The following is an 18,089-nucleotide window of genomic DNA, read 5'->3' on the forward strand; positions in this document are numbered from 1 at the left end:
CCAAGCAGCTTCGCCTTCCGCTCCCAGGCTGCTTTGTGCTCGCGCGAAAAACAAAGGCTATTCAGTTCAATACTTTCACTTCCACGTTGCGAACTCAAAATGGCGTCGTCTCCTGGTTCCTTTCATCCTAGCAAATCCCTTGTAGATCTTGCTGGCAGGCATGCTACGTTTCAGCCAAGTAAGGATTTGTATGCAAATGCACATGTCAAAAACATGAATGAGTACCATGCCATGTACAAACGGTCTTTGGATGATCCCGAAGGGTTCTGGGGTGACATTGCCAAGAAGTTCTACTGGAAGGAATGGTACACGGGGGATTTTATGAAGTACAATTTCAATGTTTCAGATGGACCCATCAGCATCAAGTTTATGGATGGTGCTAAAACCAATATTTGCTACAATGCTTTGGACAGAAACGTGAAAGATGAACAGATGGGAGACAGAATTGCTTACTACTGGTATGTTTTGTTATTGTTATCTTATCCAGTCCATTGTGTTATCGTGGACAATGTGTCAGTTTAAATCTGGATCACTAGGGGCTTGGGGCTAGAAGCAACTGCCAAAATCCGATATGATTCGTATCGAAAATTTATCTTAAATGGATATTTTGATGTATGTATGTATAATAATCTTTAATGTGAATAACAAACTAAGTTTGAAAACTTGTTTTCAGTTTGGTTCACAAATTAAAAGTACAAATAATCTAAATTTAACCAATAAGGAAATAAAAATTAAAAACAACCTAACACATAATTCAAATAATGAGTTTTAACCCTTTAATGTTAGTTAAAGATGCTATTTTAAAATCCATCCATACCTATTAAAAGAGGTAGAAAAAGGAGTCAAAGAAACAAACAACTTGGAAAATCTGCCGAGGGAAGTTAAAAATCAAAGAAAATCATTGTCATATAAGGGGAAGTGGCGTTATCTATGAATAAGAAACATGAATTATGAAATCATTATTACTACAAGCCAGTATGGATTCCTTGGCTGCTGCACTCCCAAGAAACTTTTGTAAAATAACAGGTGTAAACTTGCACACCCAAAAAATGGGCATGGTTTGGATGTTTTTTGGATGTGGCTCAAATTAAAAATATTTTTTCAAATATGGTAAAATGACTTTTTAAATTTGTCCGCAGCTGAGATTGGAAAAAGTGTGTCATTGAGTGATCTAATCGATATCAGGGCTGCAAAAAAGTTTCAATGGGGTCTGGGGCAAAACTGAAAGACAAAGGCACCCTTGCAAGCGAAGTGAACAGAAAATTTTAGTTGAAAGGTATTGAGTCATGATATAAGGTGAGGGTATACCCAAACATACCCAATCTGCTGAGTCGTGATTTTGGTGCCCTCAATGCTATTGGTTGATCTGGAACTGACAGTGTTGGAAAAAATGTCAGAAAATGTGTCGGAAGAAATATGCACACACATTCAAGAATCACCAAGAAATTTGATGAACATTAAATTGTGCACACTTATGACAAATGCACTCTTGCACTCCCGGGTGATAACTTGTGCACTCCCGAGATCTCGTCAAAAACTGCCATGAAATCCAGACCGGCTTATAAGTCAAACTGTTTTTCAATGCTTATAGGTAGAATTGTGATTCTGCTCACAGCCTATTTTGATGAATTTTTTTCTATCACTAGAAAAAATTTAAAAATATACATACTAAGAACAGTTGAACTAGAATAAAGTAGACAATGTGTCCTTTTGTAAGGAGAAAGAAAATTTCATCCAGTTCCCACTACTAACAAAACTTACAATTTAAATACAAGCACTGTATCTCATGGAAGGTAGAAATCACAAAACTTGAGGTGTCCTGAATGCATCAAAGAAATATATCTTTCACTCACGAGGTAGGTTTTGCTTTAATTTGATGGATACCTCACTGGTCTAATCATTTTGTCAATTTGAGGAATATGGCTTCCAAAATTATTCTGTTCACAGTTACATTTATTGCTGTTCTACCTGAAGGAAGCAATTTGTAAATATTCCTAGAATTCAAACACTTTATGTCAATACCAGGAAGGTGCAAGAGCTGAACTAAAAGAAGTCTATGCTGCAAATCGAAGAGAGTGAAATGCAAGAGAAAGTTCTTTTAATCTTCTTTACCAGAGCCTCAAGCACAGATAGGGTCTGTGCATTCAAAATTGTGCCTAAATTTGTGTTCATTGAAGGTACTAAAGTTCAAAACAAAGTTTAATCAGAAATAAAATACATGCTATATTGTGTTTATTATATGTAGGTTTTTAAGCCTGGCCTAATGATTCCTAGAAATTTACGCTTGCACTAATCAATTAATGATGATTCAGATATCAAGTAGGAGTCCTTCTAAAAACAGTGATTTTGAAAACCAAACAGTTCTGCCTACAGTTTGTTCATTTCTTGGATTATACATGACTTGCCACTCGGGTGGGATTTATACATGCAAATACTCAGGATGGTGTGTTACTTCTTTAAATGACATCCCCCTATTCCTATGACATAAATTTTGGCAAAAAGTGTCATTAGAACAGAATTAGAAACAGGTAGTGAAAATTCTTGCTTTTTGGATAGCTTCCTGCATAAGACTCTGGAAATCTAGTTTGTCCAGAAATCTAGAAATCCATAATCATGCCAAGATGCTGGTGCTCAGTATTTTCAGTTACCACCTCATTTCCCAACAGTAAAGGAGAATGGAGGAGTTTAACTCTTTTATTTTTGCTTACAAGTACTTGCAGCTCTTTTTGTATTATTTTTGATTCACACAATATTCTTTTAGGGAAGGTAATGATTCAGGTGACAGCTGCAAGATTACTTATGGAGAGCTACTGAAGAAAGTTTGTCAGTTCTCAAATGTTTTGAAGAGTTTAGGTATGTGGTCTGGTGGAAATTTTTCCTGACCTTTTTCTGCCTTTGACATTTTTGCACATTTGTTGCCTAATGTTATGAATTATTGTCTCATATATTCCGTACAATTTAAGGTGATACCAAAATTTGAAAATAAGCTGACATATGCTGTTTTAATGTTTTTTTCTGTGCTGCTGTTGAAGCATCCCTATTTTCTTTGCTTGGTAATGAACCCCAAAGGGCTGGTGCCAGCAGGAAAAGCTTTGCGAGGACTTGCACAGTCAATAGCAGAAAAGAGGTCATTATCTTTATATTTGTCACAGAAACCACTTTCTAACAGAATTGACAGAGTAGAAAACCTGAGTTAATAGAGTATTGTGATTTTTTGACAGTACTTTTTGTATCTTATGGGGAAATCACTATTTCATTCTCAAAGCAGTCTTGTATCAATGTCAGACAGTTCTTCTTGTCATTGTGGTTTTTAAGAAATCCTTGGTCAGATAAAGATTTCTGGAAAACTTTCCTTGGAAAGCCAAATGAGTGTGCAAATTAAAAAGATTCTAATAAAGATTTCAGATAAAGATTTCTGGAAAACTTTTCTTGGAAAGCCAAATGAGAGTGCAAAAATTAACTGACATTGTCCTGGACGCTAAAAATGATCATGAATTTTATCTGGAGCAGCACTGCATCTCCCTTTACCTTAGCACAACAACATCCATTAATATTTTGGTGACCAAGAATCTCCTTCCTATGTATTTAATAGTGTCGTCAATGATACTGCCAGCTTTAGATTGTCAGTGGAAATAGCTCAGTTCTCATTACTGAGTATAGCATCTCACCCCATGCATAACTTAGGAACTCCTCTGATAAAATGGATATATGATAGTTTTTGGTGACTGACTGTGGGATGTACCCGGTCCTGGCAATTATTATAAAAGCACAACTAAGGAGTTTAGTTTTATACTTTTATTGGTTACATTTATACTTTTCGTCATACACTCCTCAAAGTATAAATGTCAAATGATGTCGTTAAAGGTATGCGAGAAGTTACTTTCAATAAAAAAGCTGGATATAAATGCTTATCTTTGGACATTAATTGACGTTTATACTGTGAAGAGTATTGGATGGAAAGTACTTTTTTATATGATTTCTTTCCGCTCTTCAATTATAGTTGAAACCTGACTTTGTCTAATTTTTCAATAATTTGTATACTTTCTAGGAGTTAAAAAAGGAGACAGAGTAGCAGTTTACATGCCAATGACAATTGAAATCACCGTAGCTGTGCTAGCATGTGCAAGAATTGGTGCTGTTCATTCAGTTGTGGTATGTGTCTTTCATGTTCGTAAAATATGCTCCTTGGGAACATTTAAGATTATTAATTTGTTTTCAAAAAGTTTCATTACTAAAAATATAGAATGAAAGTGAAATAAAGCCAAGTGAATGCTATTTATTGCAAAATGAAAAAAGTTGTGTAGTTGTTTTGATCACCTAGTAATTGTATATATCAGTCAAAAGATCATATTTTTGATTTGGTTTCTTCAATGTTGATGATTAATTAGTAACAGATTGTCATGATGAAGAGTATGATATTAATTATTCCAAACTTAGGTCAAGTGCACTTATAGAATTCTTAATTACTTTTTGATGGTTTCTGTTTATTTGTAAGTGAATAAAAGTTGAGAATTCTTATATAAATTCATTCTTTTGTCAGTTTGCTGGCTACTCAGCTGACTCACTTGCAGAGAGAATGATCGATGGCAAATGCACAGTTCTCATCACTGCAGGTATGAATTTTCCCTCTAAAGAATTTTTTCCAAACATTTTCTTTCAAAAGACTCGCTTTATATTTATCAGTTCTTCATTGGTTTAACCTGCCTGTTTGTAAGATGTACTTTTTATCAGTTGCATGAAAATGGGTCTAAACAAAAAGTTTGCTATGTTAGATGTAAGTTTTCTTTGTAGTCAATTGTGCTTGAGCACAATATAATTCAATCAATTTAGTTTTCAACCTTAATAGCTTTTTAACTTTATTAGCTTTGTTACTTCTTGCATAGATAAAATTTAAAACAAGATTCCTTGAACTTTTGGCACTCAGGTTTTTAAATACTAATTTTTTATCCAAATACATAACTTTTTGGCTATTCTCCTAACTATGTCTGGTGGTCTTCATCTGTTAGGTAAAAGTCGAGTCTTTCTACTGGGTTAGGTGTAGAAGCTTGGACGATGTCCTTTTCCTGCTAAGTCAGAAATTTTCATTGGCTGGATGACCTAGTTTTCAAAAGGTTGTTTTGCACGAAGAATTTGAGATTGTCCTGCCTTAATTTTAAAAAGGAAAACCTGTAGAAACAAAATTTAAATATTTTGTCATAGAGGGGCACACACATATTAACAAAGATTTTAATTTTTTAACAAAATTTCAAGGAATATATAGTAGCATAACGGAGGCACCTGTGACCTTTAGGAAAAAACTGAGAAGGGCCCCTGCTTACAGCCTGCAAGAAGGTCTGATCCAAGGATGTAGAGCAAGTCAAACGCAAAAGCAAGCTGGAAAATGATTATTTTCCTTGTTAACTAGAGAAAACTTAGTTATATGCTTTCAAAGTTTATAGAAATATATAAATTTTACTAGTGCAATGTGAATTTCCACCTTTTATCTGAAGCCTCTACTTATCGAACTAAGGTGCTCTAAAGTTTTTTTCGCCAGCGGGTATATACACTGACTGATTGAGTCGTTATAGACCTTTCTTCTTAGCTTTGTTGCCATTGTGAAATTTTGTTTGCCTTAATTTAGCTTTAATTATTCTGATTTTTAGTTTATTGTTTAAATCCAAATTTCATTTAGTAGTAACCTGTTGTGGTCCTTGCGGGACAGGCAACTTTAGTATGGTTGTTTGTTTATCTTATACCACATATAACAAATGAGAAGCCAAGGGGGAGCAGATTGAAATGCCTGTTCCCTGCGATTTTCTCAGACATACACCTTCTTGATAAACTTTTTGTTTAATTCTCACCACCTATAGTTTGCATTTTATAACAATTTAGCAATGTTTACCATATATTCTTGCATAGCAAACCAGGGGTCCTATTTTTCATCAAAATCATCAAAATCTGTTTCTACATTCAAGTGTAAAAGCTTTAGTCAAGCTAGTCTTGTATCCTACAGTTATAAGTCTTGTTGCCAAGGATGTCACCACCAGTGGAGCGTGCTTCTCCTTTTTTAATAAATACCCTCTGTCATTTTCTTATGTGGCTTCTATCAAAGGCAGCTTCTTATCAAGAAAGGTTTATTCATTTTTTCTCCATAGTTCCTAAAACTGCTATTCGATAGTACCTTTATTCAAGGGCAGCTTCTATTTGTTAAAAGCTGATTTCTAAAGTTGTGTGAATGGTTAATTGATTTAAACAGATGGATTCTATCGTGGAGCAAAGCTTGTGAAGTTAAAAGAAATTGCGGATGCTGCTTTACGTGAATGCAAGGAATCGTAAGAAATTCATATTGCTAATCTTTCTTTGTTATATCTGTTGTTTATGACACGTATACAATATTATGCTCTAGACTTAGAAACTCCGGGCCTAATTTCATTTCAAATGGTGTTGGCTTTGACTTAAAGTTACAATTCTTGCCAAAATTTTTGGAATAACTAAATGGTAAATTTTGGGTTCCTAAATATTTGTTGCAATAACTAAATTTAAGCACCTTTAAACTATGTGAATTTCTTTTTAGAAAGTTGTATACCAAAATGTTGCGTAAGTTCGATATCATACATTTTCGTAACTAATATTATATAAATAGCATTTTACAGGGGAGGGGAGAAGAATTAAACACCACCATTGATAATTTGATGAGGTAGTAAAGGCATTGCTTCATCAAGTTTAGGCAGGAGTATTTTTGTGTTCAAAATATTTTTTGGCAAGGTCTGTAAATTTTATGATAACGTAGATTGAGCCAGGGTTTCCATTTGGTCGTTTTGACGGGCAAATTCCTCAATTCCGGCCGAAACAGCAAAAGTTGGTTGAATTTTGGCCGCATGTTGAAAGCCCCAAAGATACAAAGAAAACTACACAGACAATACTCAACAATCAACTCTAGCACAGACAATATTCAACATTCTATTAAAATAGTTTAAAACTTGCAAATAATGAAGCAAGAAACAAAGTAAAAGATAGCAGAAAATTGAAATTGAAAGCAAGTGGGAGCTTTTGTAACAAACAAAGCAAATTTTGATTACACTATTACTCCACAGGATTAGCATAAATGTAGCTTTTTGTATATTTTGTTTGGCTGGCCGAATTCGGCCGTCAAGTCTGAAATATTTGGCCGCCAACCATTCCAAGCATCTGGCAACCCTGGATTGAGATTTTCTTCATAAAAATTGTACAAGCTACCTATAAAGACACGATTTTGAACTGCTACGAAATTTAAAACATGTGGAGTCAGTGACTTTGGCCTTAAAAGAGAGCTTTTACAGTCGATGTTTTTGTAGAAGGAGATTGAAACTTTGAATGTATGAAAGTGTTTCTTAAAGCAATTTTATCTTCGGATGCTGTGTACAATGTGAATAAATTTATGAAAGGTCACGACAAATTATATCTAGTGATAAAGAGATTTTACTTGTGGTTGAAAGAACAATGCATTTGTCATTACTGTTCTTACGTCATCCTAGAAGATTAAATCTTTCGTATTGCGAATTATGAGAAGGAGATAAACTTCGCACGAGAAGAGAAAGCTGATTATCTTGATCATTTTTCCGCCGAATCTTCTCCCTCGTTAAAATCGCAAGGTAGACATTAATTGATAATGAAAAATGCCGCAGGCTCTCAGGCATTTTGAATACTAATATCATCGTTGTAACCCATATGAACAAGGAAATGGGAAATTGAATCAACTTATCTATGAAAATCTGCGGTAAGAATAAGCCTTTGCTTTCTGTGTGAGTCATACAATCCTTGCCAAAAGTTCTTGGAACACCCCGAATTTAGAGGATGTTTAAGAAAATTAGAAGTTTCGGTTGTATGATAAAGAAGTAGCAACCTTTCTTCCAAATCAATGTTGGTCAATATTCATATAAAGACCTGCGATCTAAATTGTCTGATATGATTGTGAGAGTTAGATTTATAAACTGAAACTGTTCCTTGTCGTAACTATTTTCATATGATGCTAATGAACGTATGAGTGGTATACGCAGGCAGGCATTTTGGTTTAGGCATGAGAATTCAAGACCAATCTTTCTTGATATTTTACTATTGCAGTGTTAAAAATTCTTAGATATGCTAACACGAAATGGATTGTTTTCTATCACTGAAGAGCAGGGGTGGAAGAGAGGGATTCATAACTTATGTTCTTTTTACCTGAATTTGACCCTTCGCCGTTTCTTCAAATTGTATTCTTAATGGCGGCACTCATTTTTTTCAAAAAGGGCAGTGGATTGGTTCGATGCGTCTTGAGTGTTAATGTTTACGATTAGTTCTCGATCTATGTGTCTTTTGCTGCTTGCCACTTAAAGACATCCAGGCCTATACATCGTGTGTTTTGCCTGTTGCAATATTGTGATGTTTTTATTTCGAAGACAAAAAAGAGAGTTAGTTTCTTTGGGAGATATCGTGTTATGTTTTTAAATGAAGCTTCGGGAGCTTTGATTTAATTACTTTAGGTTAATGTTTCAGAGGGCTTGCAGTAAAAAGATGCATCGTTTTGAGGCACATCAGTGAGACAGATGAAAATGGGGCAAGTGAACAGAATGGAGATGAACCAGTTGCTAAAAGGCCCTGTAAAGGATTTCTTGTATGTTTACTATTTATCTTTTGAGTCTCTTTTGCTTTAAACGAACTCAGTGTAGCAACTACTTTCTTTTAGTAATACATTTTAGGCGTCCTATTTAGTGTATAGAACAGGATGGTTCTGAGTTGCTACTCCGTGTCTCACGCTTAATGCGATCATCAAGCAAGAACGTCGCTTACAGCTTTGCCTATACGCCTTCGGGCACTTTATGACAGACCGGTTAACATAAATTTGGATTACTTTTAGGCAAACATAGTTATCAGTAAAATTTTTAAATTTTTTTAGTGTAATGACTCGAACAAGCCACTGTAATTTATAGGGGGGAAGGATGTTGGGGTGCTTAAAAAGCAATAAGATTTGTGACTTTAAATCAGAATGAGAATTGAACTGAAAAAAGTCATTGAAATAAATTATATCAAACTAAAAGTGCTCTAATAAAAAACATTTTGGGGTAGTTACGCATAATTACGGGACTTATCGAGGGAGGAAGCCTGTTAAGAACTCGGGACAAAAAAGGGGGCTTTTCGAATGCAGGGGCTTCATTGATTTGTTAAGCTTATTATGATCAGACAAACAATGTCGATTTGCTTTTCTCGAATTTTTCCACACTTTGAGAATACTGACAAAGGTAGAGATTCATTAACAAACGTGCTTCTCTCATTTGATTTCAGCAGGTTGAGTGAGGTCTCCTATAGGCTCACACATGCGGCTAGTAGCAAGAATACCGGAGAGCATGATTTAGAAATATAGTACAAGCATCTTTGATTCTGAATCTCTGTTTATCCCATATAGTCAAGGTGACTTTGAACTTCTTGGACTTTCTGTAGTTATTTATGTAGTAGGTTTCATTAGGAAGTACATGTTCTTTCAGGCACCATGGAATTCTGACATAGACAGCTGGTGGCATGAGCTGATGCAAGATGCGAGTGAAGAATGCGAGCCAGAGTGGATGGATGCAGAAGATCCTTTGTTTATACTCTACACCAGGTAAAGCCAAGGCTTGCACTCAGAGCTTGTATATCAGGCCTATCTGTAAGTAATCGCTCACCCTTTAGTGCTAAAACTGTAAGAAAAGTTTACGTATGCTCGCGAACGTTAAAATTTTAAAGATTTCGCGTATTGAAAGTAAGCAGTTTTGTTGCAATTTGCATAGTAGTAAAATGATTGCTGGACCTTTTAAAGTTGCATTAATCGAGCTTATTTGTCTTGTATTCCTGCACTTGTTACTTCCTATTCCTTTCAGTGGGTCAACTGGTAAACCAAAAGGAGTATTACACACAACCGGTGGATATATGCTCTATGCAGCAACGACATTTAAGTAAGCTACGCCGTTTTCTCTAGCATCAGTATGTAGTAGATGTAACTGTATCATTGATAGCTCTGTGATCCGCTCGCAGTCTCTAAATGCCTTTGTAGCGTTTACCGTCGCAGAGGCCTTTGAAGGCAGTAATACTGTTTGAAAAGGAGGTTTCCGTAGCCTTACTTAAGCAAAGCCTTGTAAGAAGACATTTTATGCGATGTTGAGCAGTGTGGGGCATTAGATAATTTTTAGTGGTCATTTCATACCAAATTTCCAATACTGTATATGGCAAACTTTTTTTTGATAGTTTATGATTCCTAGGTATAGGATAATGATTATTTCCAATACTGTTAAGCCAGTCTAGAGAACATCAAGGCAAGGAATCGTGGTATTTCGGTACCGACATTCTGATATTTCCATTATCAGTGGGACAATGTTTTCTCTTATTGCCTCAATATGCCATATTGGTATCATGTTACTATCTCTCAATTTTTATCATATGTTTAAATTTGGTTGTTTTTATGACTATTGATTTCTCGATAAAACTCATCGACCTTTTAATCTACCCTTATCATAAATACTCTATCATAAAGACACAATGCTCTCAAATTGGCATTTTTTTTCCTTTCCTATTTCCCCTAACTTTTTATATGTATTTACTGTCAGTATTTCAGCTTGAAGTAAATCCTTGTGGACCAATGCACCTAAATCCGGCATGTCAGTGTCACCTTTTTATAGCCGCTAAAAAAGAAGTCACAAAATAAAGGGCGTCGAACCGAGGAAGGGTGTTTGGGAAATTCATAAAAGTCCACAGATCACTTCAGCTGTCAGTAATAGCAAGCCAATTTGAAGCATTGCGTCCCTTTGTCCTTGTGCCCAACCGCTTCGAAATAAGTCCGACCCGCCCTAGTAGTTTTCTATTTAGCAACTCGCGCTGATTCAAATAGTTCACATGGTTTGGATATTTGCCCTTTGCTTTCTTCTTAATTGAACAACAAGCGTGACTGCTTTATCTGTTTGATTAGGTCATACTGTTCTGACGTCATAGATTGAAATTTCAGATATGTTTTCGACTATCACGCTGATGACATCTATTGGTGTACTGCTGATGTTGGCTGGATAACTGGTCATTCATACGTCGTTTACGGTCCACTGGCAAATGGCGCTACTAGTCTTATTGTAAGTATAGGAATTTAGCTGTCGACTAAAAGACTTGAATTTGTCGCTATGCTCTTGCAGTTATGCTCTGTCTGATGGCAGAGTCACTAGTTTGTGCTGTGTTTTTAGAACTACACGATTGAGAAGGCTGTTCTCTTTGAGGACGAGAGGCTGTTTTATCCTATCCGCAATCTTTGGGTTGTGCGTCCTACGTAGCCAGAATCCCTCTGGCACGTAAATTCGTAAACAAAGAAACTCTTTTGGCTTGTAGAAACGCAATCCTTTTGAACTGATGGAAGGGCGTTCCAGTACTGTAAACAATACGAGGATTGACAGCGTTTAATGACCAAACGACGACTGGAGATATCAATGTGTGAATGAATAGAAATGGCTTTTTGCTTGACCAGTCAGTAATAACAATGTTAACGCAAATTCGTAGTTTGAAATCTAGATAGTCTTAACAGAAAATTTGCAACTTACTTTGACAACAGAGAAACATTTAGTGAAACATATTGTGTATTCAATATTGACAACATAATAAGGAAGCGTTAGAATAATTGGTCAGTCTGCCAAGTTTCTTGTTTAGATATTTAGTTTTTATGTCATTCGTAATATTTTGAAATAACTTCGAAGAGCAAAACTTATATCTTGTTTTTACATTATCATAAACATATATTTTAGGTATATTACAAGAATGTATATCTTGAACGATATATAGAGTGTAAAATACACTACCTTCTATTTGACTACATAGTATTTATTCTATAACATCGCAGAATCTTTTAAGCCTTGAATGCTATTTGGCATAGATTTATTTGATTCAAACAACACGTGATATTATTTGTCGAGTATGTACACTATAGATATTCCACTTCTCAGGATAATTCAGTATTTAAAATTTTTCTGTAATGTTTTGAAATTGCCGTTCTCCAAAGTCTTCAAAATGGCGGTCACCAGCCTCACAACCATGACGAGGATCAGTTGCCTTGTTTTCGTTGTTTATTTAAAAAGCTTTTAAAAGAGGATTAGCCTGTTCACCTAAATAAGGGTTTAAAATTTTGTACACCCTACTGTTTTCATCCGATATTGTTTGGTATAAAATATCTAATTTAGGAGGGTTTATCTAGTTCGAAGGCACTCCATTGTACCCACACGCAGGCAGATGCTGGGAGCTTGTTGAAAAATACAAGGTATCATTGTTTTACACGGCGCCTACAGCCATCAGAACTTTGATGAAATTTGGAAAAGAAGTTGTGTACAAGTAAGCTAGCTTGATTTCATATACTGTTTATGAAAATAAGTTGGTGAAGTATAATTTTGTCCAGTAGAGTGTTGTTTTTGAAATATAGTTTTTGACACTAGTTTGGCTATCGCGATGTTTTGAAGAATTCAAAATCTAAACTAAAACGTTGTTCTTTTGTTTGTTTGTTTATACAAAATTACTTTGTGTAGTTTTATCGAAACATTTTTTGGCAATAGGTTATGTCTCAAAAGCTTTTAATGAATTTGTGATTCCAAACAAAAACTGCATTTGAGTACCTTATGTTAAGCCATAACCAGACTGATTAACGTAGTTGGCACTTTGAAAAGAAAGAGCACAATCAAGGAAATGCTAATGCGAAGGGAAGAGAATCAGTTATCGCAGAGAGGCAGGGAAATTAACAAGCTTTTTTAACGTTACCAAACATCCAATTTCTTTAAAATTAGGCCTAAGTCATTCAAGTCCTCGAGAGACATATAAAGTAGACATAGACAGAGACATAGGCAGTGGATCAATATAGTCTGCAGTTGCACGCAAGACCGTTAAAACTGCTGATGAAGTGCTGATTTGAAATGATCTTTTCTGTGATTTCATTGGTTTAGACAAAGCCAACCGTACGCTGATTGGTTGTTACCGAGCAAAATATTTAAGCCATCATTGCTATTTATATACCTGATTCATGATATTTGCTCGCACAGGTATAACCGTTCTTCGCTGAGAGTTCTTGGAACTGTTGGCGAACCTATCAACCCGGAAGCTTGGCTCTGGTATTACAAATACGTAGGAGAAGAACGTTGCTCGGTTGCGGATACATTCTGGCAGACAGAAACCGGAGGGCATATGATCACCGGGCTGCCTGGTGCTACAACAATGAAACCAGGCTCAGCAAGCTTGCCCTTCTTTGGCATTGTACCAGCTATTGTTGATGAAGAGGGGAACGAGCTGGAAGGGGAATGCGATCAAGGATACTTGGTGAGTGTTGCTGATCTCTATTTGCTACCGCAGCTCAACTGTCTACTACTTTTCTTTAACACGCGAGGCTAATTGATGTTGGTAACATATAACCTGTTTGAGGATGTTTATATTTTTTGTAGTTTTTATTCATGAAAAGCTATGCCGCTATGCGGGGCCGCCGAGAGGGGGGGGGGGGCAAGGGGGAAAGGTGGCAAATTTCCCCAGGGCCTCAAGGTCAAATAGGCCTCATAAAATGATTAATTCTATTGTAAGTATGGAATTAATAAGACGGGGCGAAAGAATGCTTAAAAATATTAAAACTTTTTAAAAGATTGCAGGAAATGATTATAAGAAATACTCTGCAATTTATTTTAGGCAAATATTGAGGACGTGGTCGCAAAAATTTTCTGTTTGCTTCGCTTGCAGAGGCCCTCGTCTTTTTTGTGTTGCCCTAGGGCCTCCGAAACCTCTTGGCAGCCCTGCTGCCATGTCTTGATAGTAAATTTTGAGTTCTGCTTAAAAGCAACAAAAAAATTAAAAATCATAGTGCATATTTATTGGTAAGCACGGACGTCCAAAGTGCTCACTTTATCGGTGAATTGGAGGTTGAGTCACAATATGGTGTCAGGTTTTTTATATGGTTTACAAGATTCGTCTTGACTATACTCTCAAAACATTTCATATGCATTGTTTGTCCTATACCGAGAAGCTATACATTTATCAACTTCATTTACAACAGGTATTCAAGCAGCCTTGGCCTGGAATGATGCGAACACTGTACAGGAACCAAGCTAGATTTGAAAGTGGTTACTTCTCGAGGTTTAAAGGCTACTACTTCGCAGGCGATGGTGAGTAATTCATATTTTTTTTAAATAATTGACTCAATATTTTAGTATTTTTCTCGTGACACCTTGCTATTTAGCTCTCTGGTATACCGAGTATTTCAGGTTGCCTAGTAACATTTTCCTTATTTAGTTCCCTGGACCATATATTTTAGAGTAACTTTAAGCCTAGGAAAATATTAACGAGTTTAAAAGACAATATAATTACAATTCAGGTAACTAAGATTATCTTACTTGAAGTTACCCATGAATGGAAAATGATTGGCTCATTCGAGTCTTCCTGCCATCTTCGCCCAGAGTTGAAAAATTTCCTGCAGGATTAGTGAACTATCCCGCGTTATTGTTCCCGCTTTTTTCATTCCCGCTGTTTTGTTCCCGCGTTTTACAAGTTTGCGAGTTTACATTCTGACTGAATCCCGCGTTAACTTCCAGGCGCCAAGCGTGACAAAGATGGGTATTACTGGATCACCGGAAGAATCGATGATTGTATGAATGTATCTGGACATTTGCTCAGCACTGCGCAGATTGAAAGCGCCCTTATAGAACACCAGTCTTTGTCAGAGGCTGCAGTGGTAAAAGTTTTGCTTCATTGTATTTCTATTCTAAAACCTCGTCCTTTTGTATAAATTAATTTGGATTTTGATTTATCCTTTTGGTCTTGGACTTGAAAACGTGACCGGGTAGCAACGATTATGGTGAAGCAAAGATGTAGAGGGTCACTGATCGCGGGTTCAATCCTCCCTCGGTCGTGTTTGTCACCCTCATTTTCTCTGTTTATTGACTCCACTGTTTTGAATGCTATTGACTTCGAATTTCTGGCCAATTTGCAATCAGTTACTTTTTTTCATTTGATGCATTAATAGACAGTATCGCCCCTAAATTACATAACAATACACGCCAAAAGGTATTCTGTTACAATAGTGCGTAGGTGATAGATTTAATTATTAGTTAACACGATAATCCCCCACATTGGAAGCTTATATGGTCGAAGGAAATTCACTCCTGCAAATAGCGTACGAGATTTCTACAAAAACAAAAGGATTTCCAAGGATTTTCAGATAAATTGATAGGATTTCCACCAAAGGTGTACGAGATTTTCATGGAGTGATTGGCCCCTGGTAACGCGATTCAAGGCTATGAGTATTCGTCTTTGGTCTACAATGATTACAATGATTACACCAGCAGCTGGAGTGGTGTTTTATATCTTCCATTTCTTTTCCTGACTGTTGCTATTTCTTCCACTTCCCCGTCTCCCACAGCTAATACTAAGTTTTTACAAGCTCACCCGGAGAATCAAAGTTTGAAATCCCTGTAATGCACGTGTTTTCCCATGTGCTATATCCACTTTGGCCATTATGACATTACCAATGGAAGTTACGAATCATAAGAACTTTCGAAGCGGCAGAAATGTTAATATTGGGAACTTAATATCGGAAACTGGATGTATCCTTAGCCTTGTAGAAATTCAAATTTGCAACGCGAATAGAACTTTAGAACTTTAATTTACAATTGAAATTTTCCATGTTAAGCGGACTATAGTCTACAATCAGCAAATCAGTGTGTGCCGAATCATTATTTTGCCAAAGCTGCATGTTGTTTATCATTGTCAATTTTAGAATTTTTTATTTTTCTCCAGGTTTCTATGCCTCATCCTGTGAAAGGCGAATGTGTCTACTGTTTTGTGTCGCTGAAAAATGTAAGTTCTTCAGCAAAAGTAGCTAGTCGTTGTTTTATTATGTATTCAAAATGGCAATCAAATTTTCCTTTCTGTGCAATCAGTTTACTGTTGTATTAGGGAAATGTTTAATGGCTATCTCTAAATGATAATAACGAATTTTTGAATCGCACGATTTCGATAATCAGTGTTTTTCTTGTTTAAACAAAAAAGTTATTTTCCCACCTAAAAACACATATGCCACTATTAGGTGGGACCTTACGTAAATCGCTTCCAAGTTGATTGCTGTCTGGATTTTCTGCTTTCTGCTTGTTGAAAATCTTTATAGCATCCTTTTTGTGTTATAAACAATTTTTTGTCTACTTTCCCGTGGTTAAAAACTGCAGTCGTGTTTCTACAAGTTTTATTTGATGGTTTTTGCCTGTTTTTTTAATTTTTTTCAAATTAATTTTTTTGAATTGTGAAATTCCTGCCAAGTTTTTAATTTTTTGATCAAAAATTTGGGCTGTGTTAGAGCTTTCGATGTAAAATTTTTCATGTCTGAGAGGTAAAATTGCTTTATTAAGTATTTTTTGCACCAATGAGCTGCATCATATTGACTTCCCTTTTTATTACCAAGACCTTGTTAAATTCTTAAACATTTTCTCAACTTTTTGTAAAGGGTGAAATTTTTGACAACAAGCTCATGGCGGCTTTAAGAGATCGAGGTATTGTTTACTATAATTTTCAGACTTTTCCTTTGATATCTTTTGCTATTATTTGTCAATTATTCTAAAGATTATTTACTTTACTGTTTTAAGTCATTTGCTCTCAGTGTCAACACACATTAACTACGGCGAAATACTACAAGCATCTTCTCTTCAAAGAATTTTCTCCATCTTTTTCAACATCCATCATTTTTCTCATACAACGTTTCATAAGTCTATAGCCACACCTAAAAAGACCATTCCAACGGGCAGTAGGTTTTTGTTGTATTCTGGGATAGCATTGCGCAATAAATATAAATGCCAACGGAACCTATTATATTTAAAACAAAACGGTTTCATTAGGCTACTTTTTTCATTTTTGCTTTTAAAAGCTCTTACGCAAGCTTTGCTTTGCGAATTTATTCTCAAAACCGGCCTGATATCATACTGCATGAAAATACAAAACACAATCGTTGACAACACAAGGACAGCTGCCGCTAAGCATGCCGGTTGCGCAAGAGTCTTTAAGAACCGAATCGATGTTCTTTTTAGTGATTTTTTTAACTTATTGTAAGGAATTTTTAGTATGAAAATTTTGATATTTTCACTTCCATAGCCTGTTAATTGTATTATTAGTGTGCAATGCTTAAATGTCAATATGCTTCCTATACGAAAGGATAACACTTCTGACTTCAATTGGTTTCTTCCTTGCAAATCAAATGTAAGATATCGTGTAATTGCTTTTCAGTGAGACATCGTATTGGCCCAATGGCACAACCTGAAATTATCCAGAACGCCCCCGGCCTGCCGAAAACCCGCTCGGGCAAAATTATGCGGCGTGTGCTCCGTAAGATCGCGCGTGATGAGCGTGACCTAGGCGACATTTCAACAATGGCTGATTCTACTGTTGTTGAAGAACTTTTCAAAAATAGGCCTGTTGTTGATCTATCTTAATCGCAGTAGATACTGCTAGAACTTTGTAATTACATCATCCAGCTTTTCTGGGATATCAAGAAGACCTTTCATGCGTACATTCGCTTGAATTGTATATTTTGAATAAGAATATATCGATTTTGACGAGTGGTTTTGTTGCTTCTTAATGTTCTCTACTTTTGTCTTTTTATGCATCTTTTTCTTGTAGTATAGGAACAAATTCAAGATGTTTTAGATGGTTAATTCTTGGCGGTATAAAATTTGCCGAAAAGCTGATTTTATATGTAAACCCTATCCCCGATGAAACCCAGCAAAGAAGATATACCAATTCTCTTGAACTTTCAATCTCTAATTGACCCTATATCGTAGGTTTCGGCATACTCGGATATACAGGGCCTCCGACGATGGGGAGGGGCGCTTTTTTGTAAAACAAAGTTTTCTGAAATCTTTTGCTATGGGCGTCGGAGTCCTTGGTAAATCCCCTCACTTTATCTTGACCGAACCCTTTTATCTATTTGTGGTACTTTATTTATCTAAGTGTGCTGCTTCTACTGGTATTTGATGAAATGACCAAACAGTTAGAGGCAACTGAACTGCCTAACTATTAATTGTGTGCTCAGAGCCAAATCGTTCTATGATTTTGACTTTGACCGTCTGTCCACCCAGCCGAAT

General features: G+C 36.0%; 1 protein-coding gene across 1 annotated transcript; it reads left to right on the plus strand.

The window, feature by feature from the left end:
* The first annotated feature begins 62 nt into the window (after positions 1-62).
* LOC135688897 (acetyl-coenzyme A synthetase, cytoplasmic) lies at positions 63-17,561 on the plus strand. The gene is made up of 16 exons (XM_065205953.2): positions 63-458; positions 2,762-2,853; positions 4,049-4,152; positions 4,541-4,613; positions 6,236-6,311; positions 8,494-8,611; positions 9,480-9,595; positions 9,852-9,926; positions 10,970-11,087; positions 12,194-12,327; positions 13,026-13,299; positions 14,021-14,129; positions 14,556-14,695; positions 15,760-15,819; positions 16,460-16,505; positions 17,233-17,561. The coding sequence occupies exons 1-16, from the start codon at positions 100-102 to the stop codon at positions 17,436-17,438; spliced, it is 2,100 nt and encodes a 699-aa protein (XP_065062025.2). The 5' UTR covers positions 63-99; the 3' UTR covers positions 17,439-17,561.
* Positions 17,562-18,089: the final 528 nt, after the last annotated feature.

This window comes from Rhopilema esculentum, chromosome 9 (genome assembly GCF_057945365.1).
Source record: "Rhopilema esculentum isolate cy_ngs chromosome 9, ASM5794536v1, whole genome shotgun sequence".
NCBI lineage: Eukaryota > Metazoa > Cnidaria > Scyphozoa > Rhizostomeae > Rhizostomatidae > Rhopilema > Rhopilema esculentum.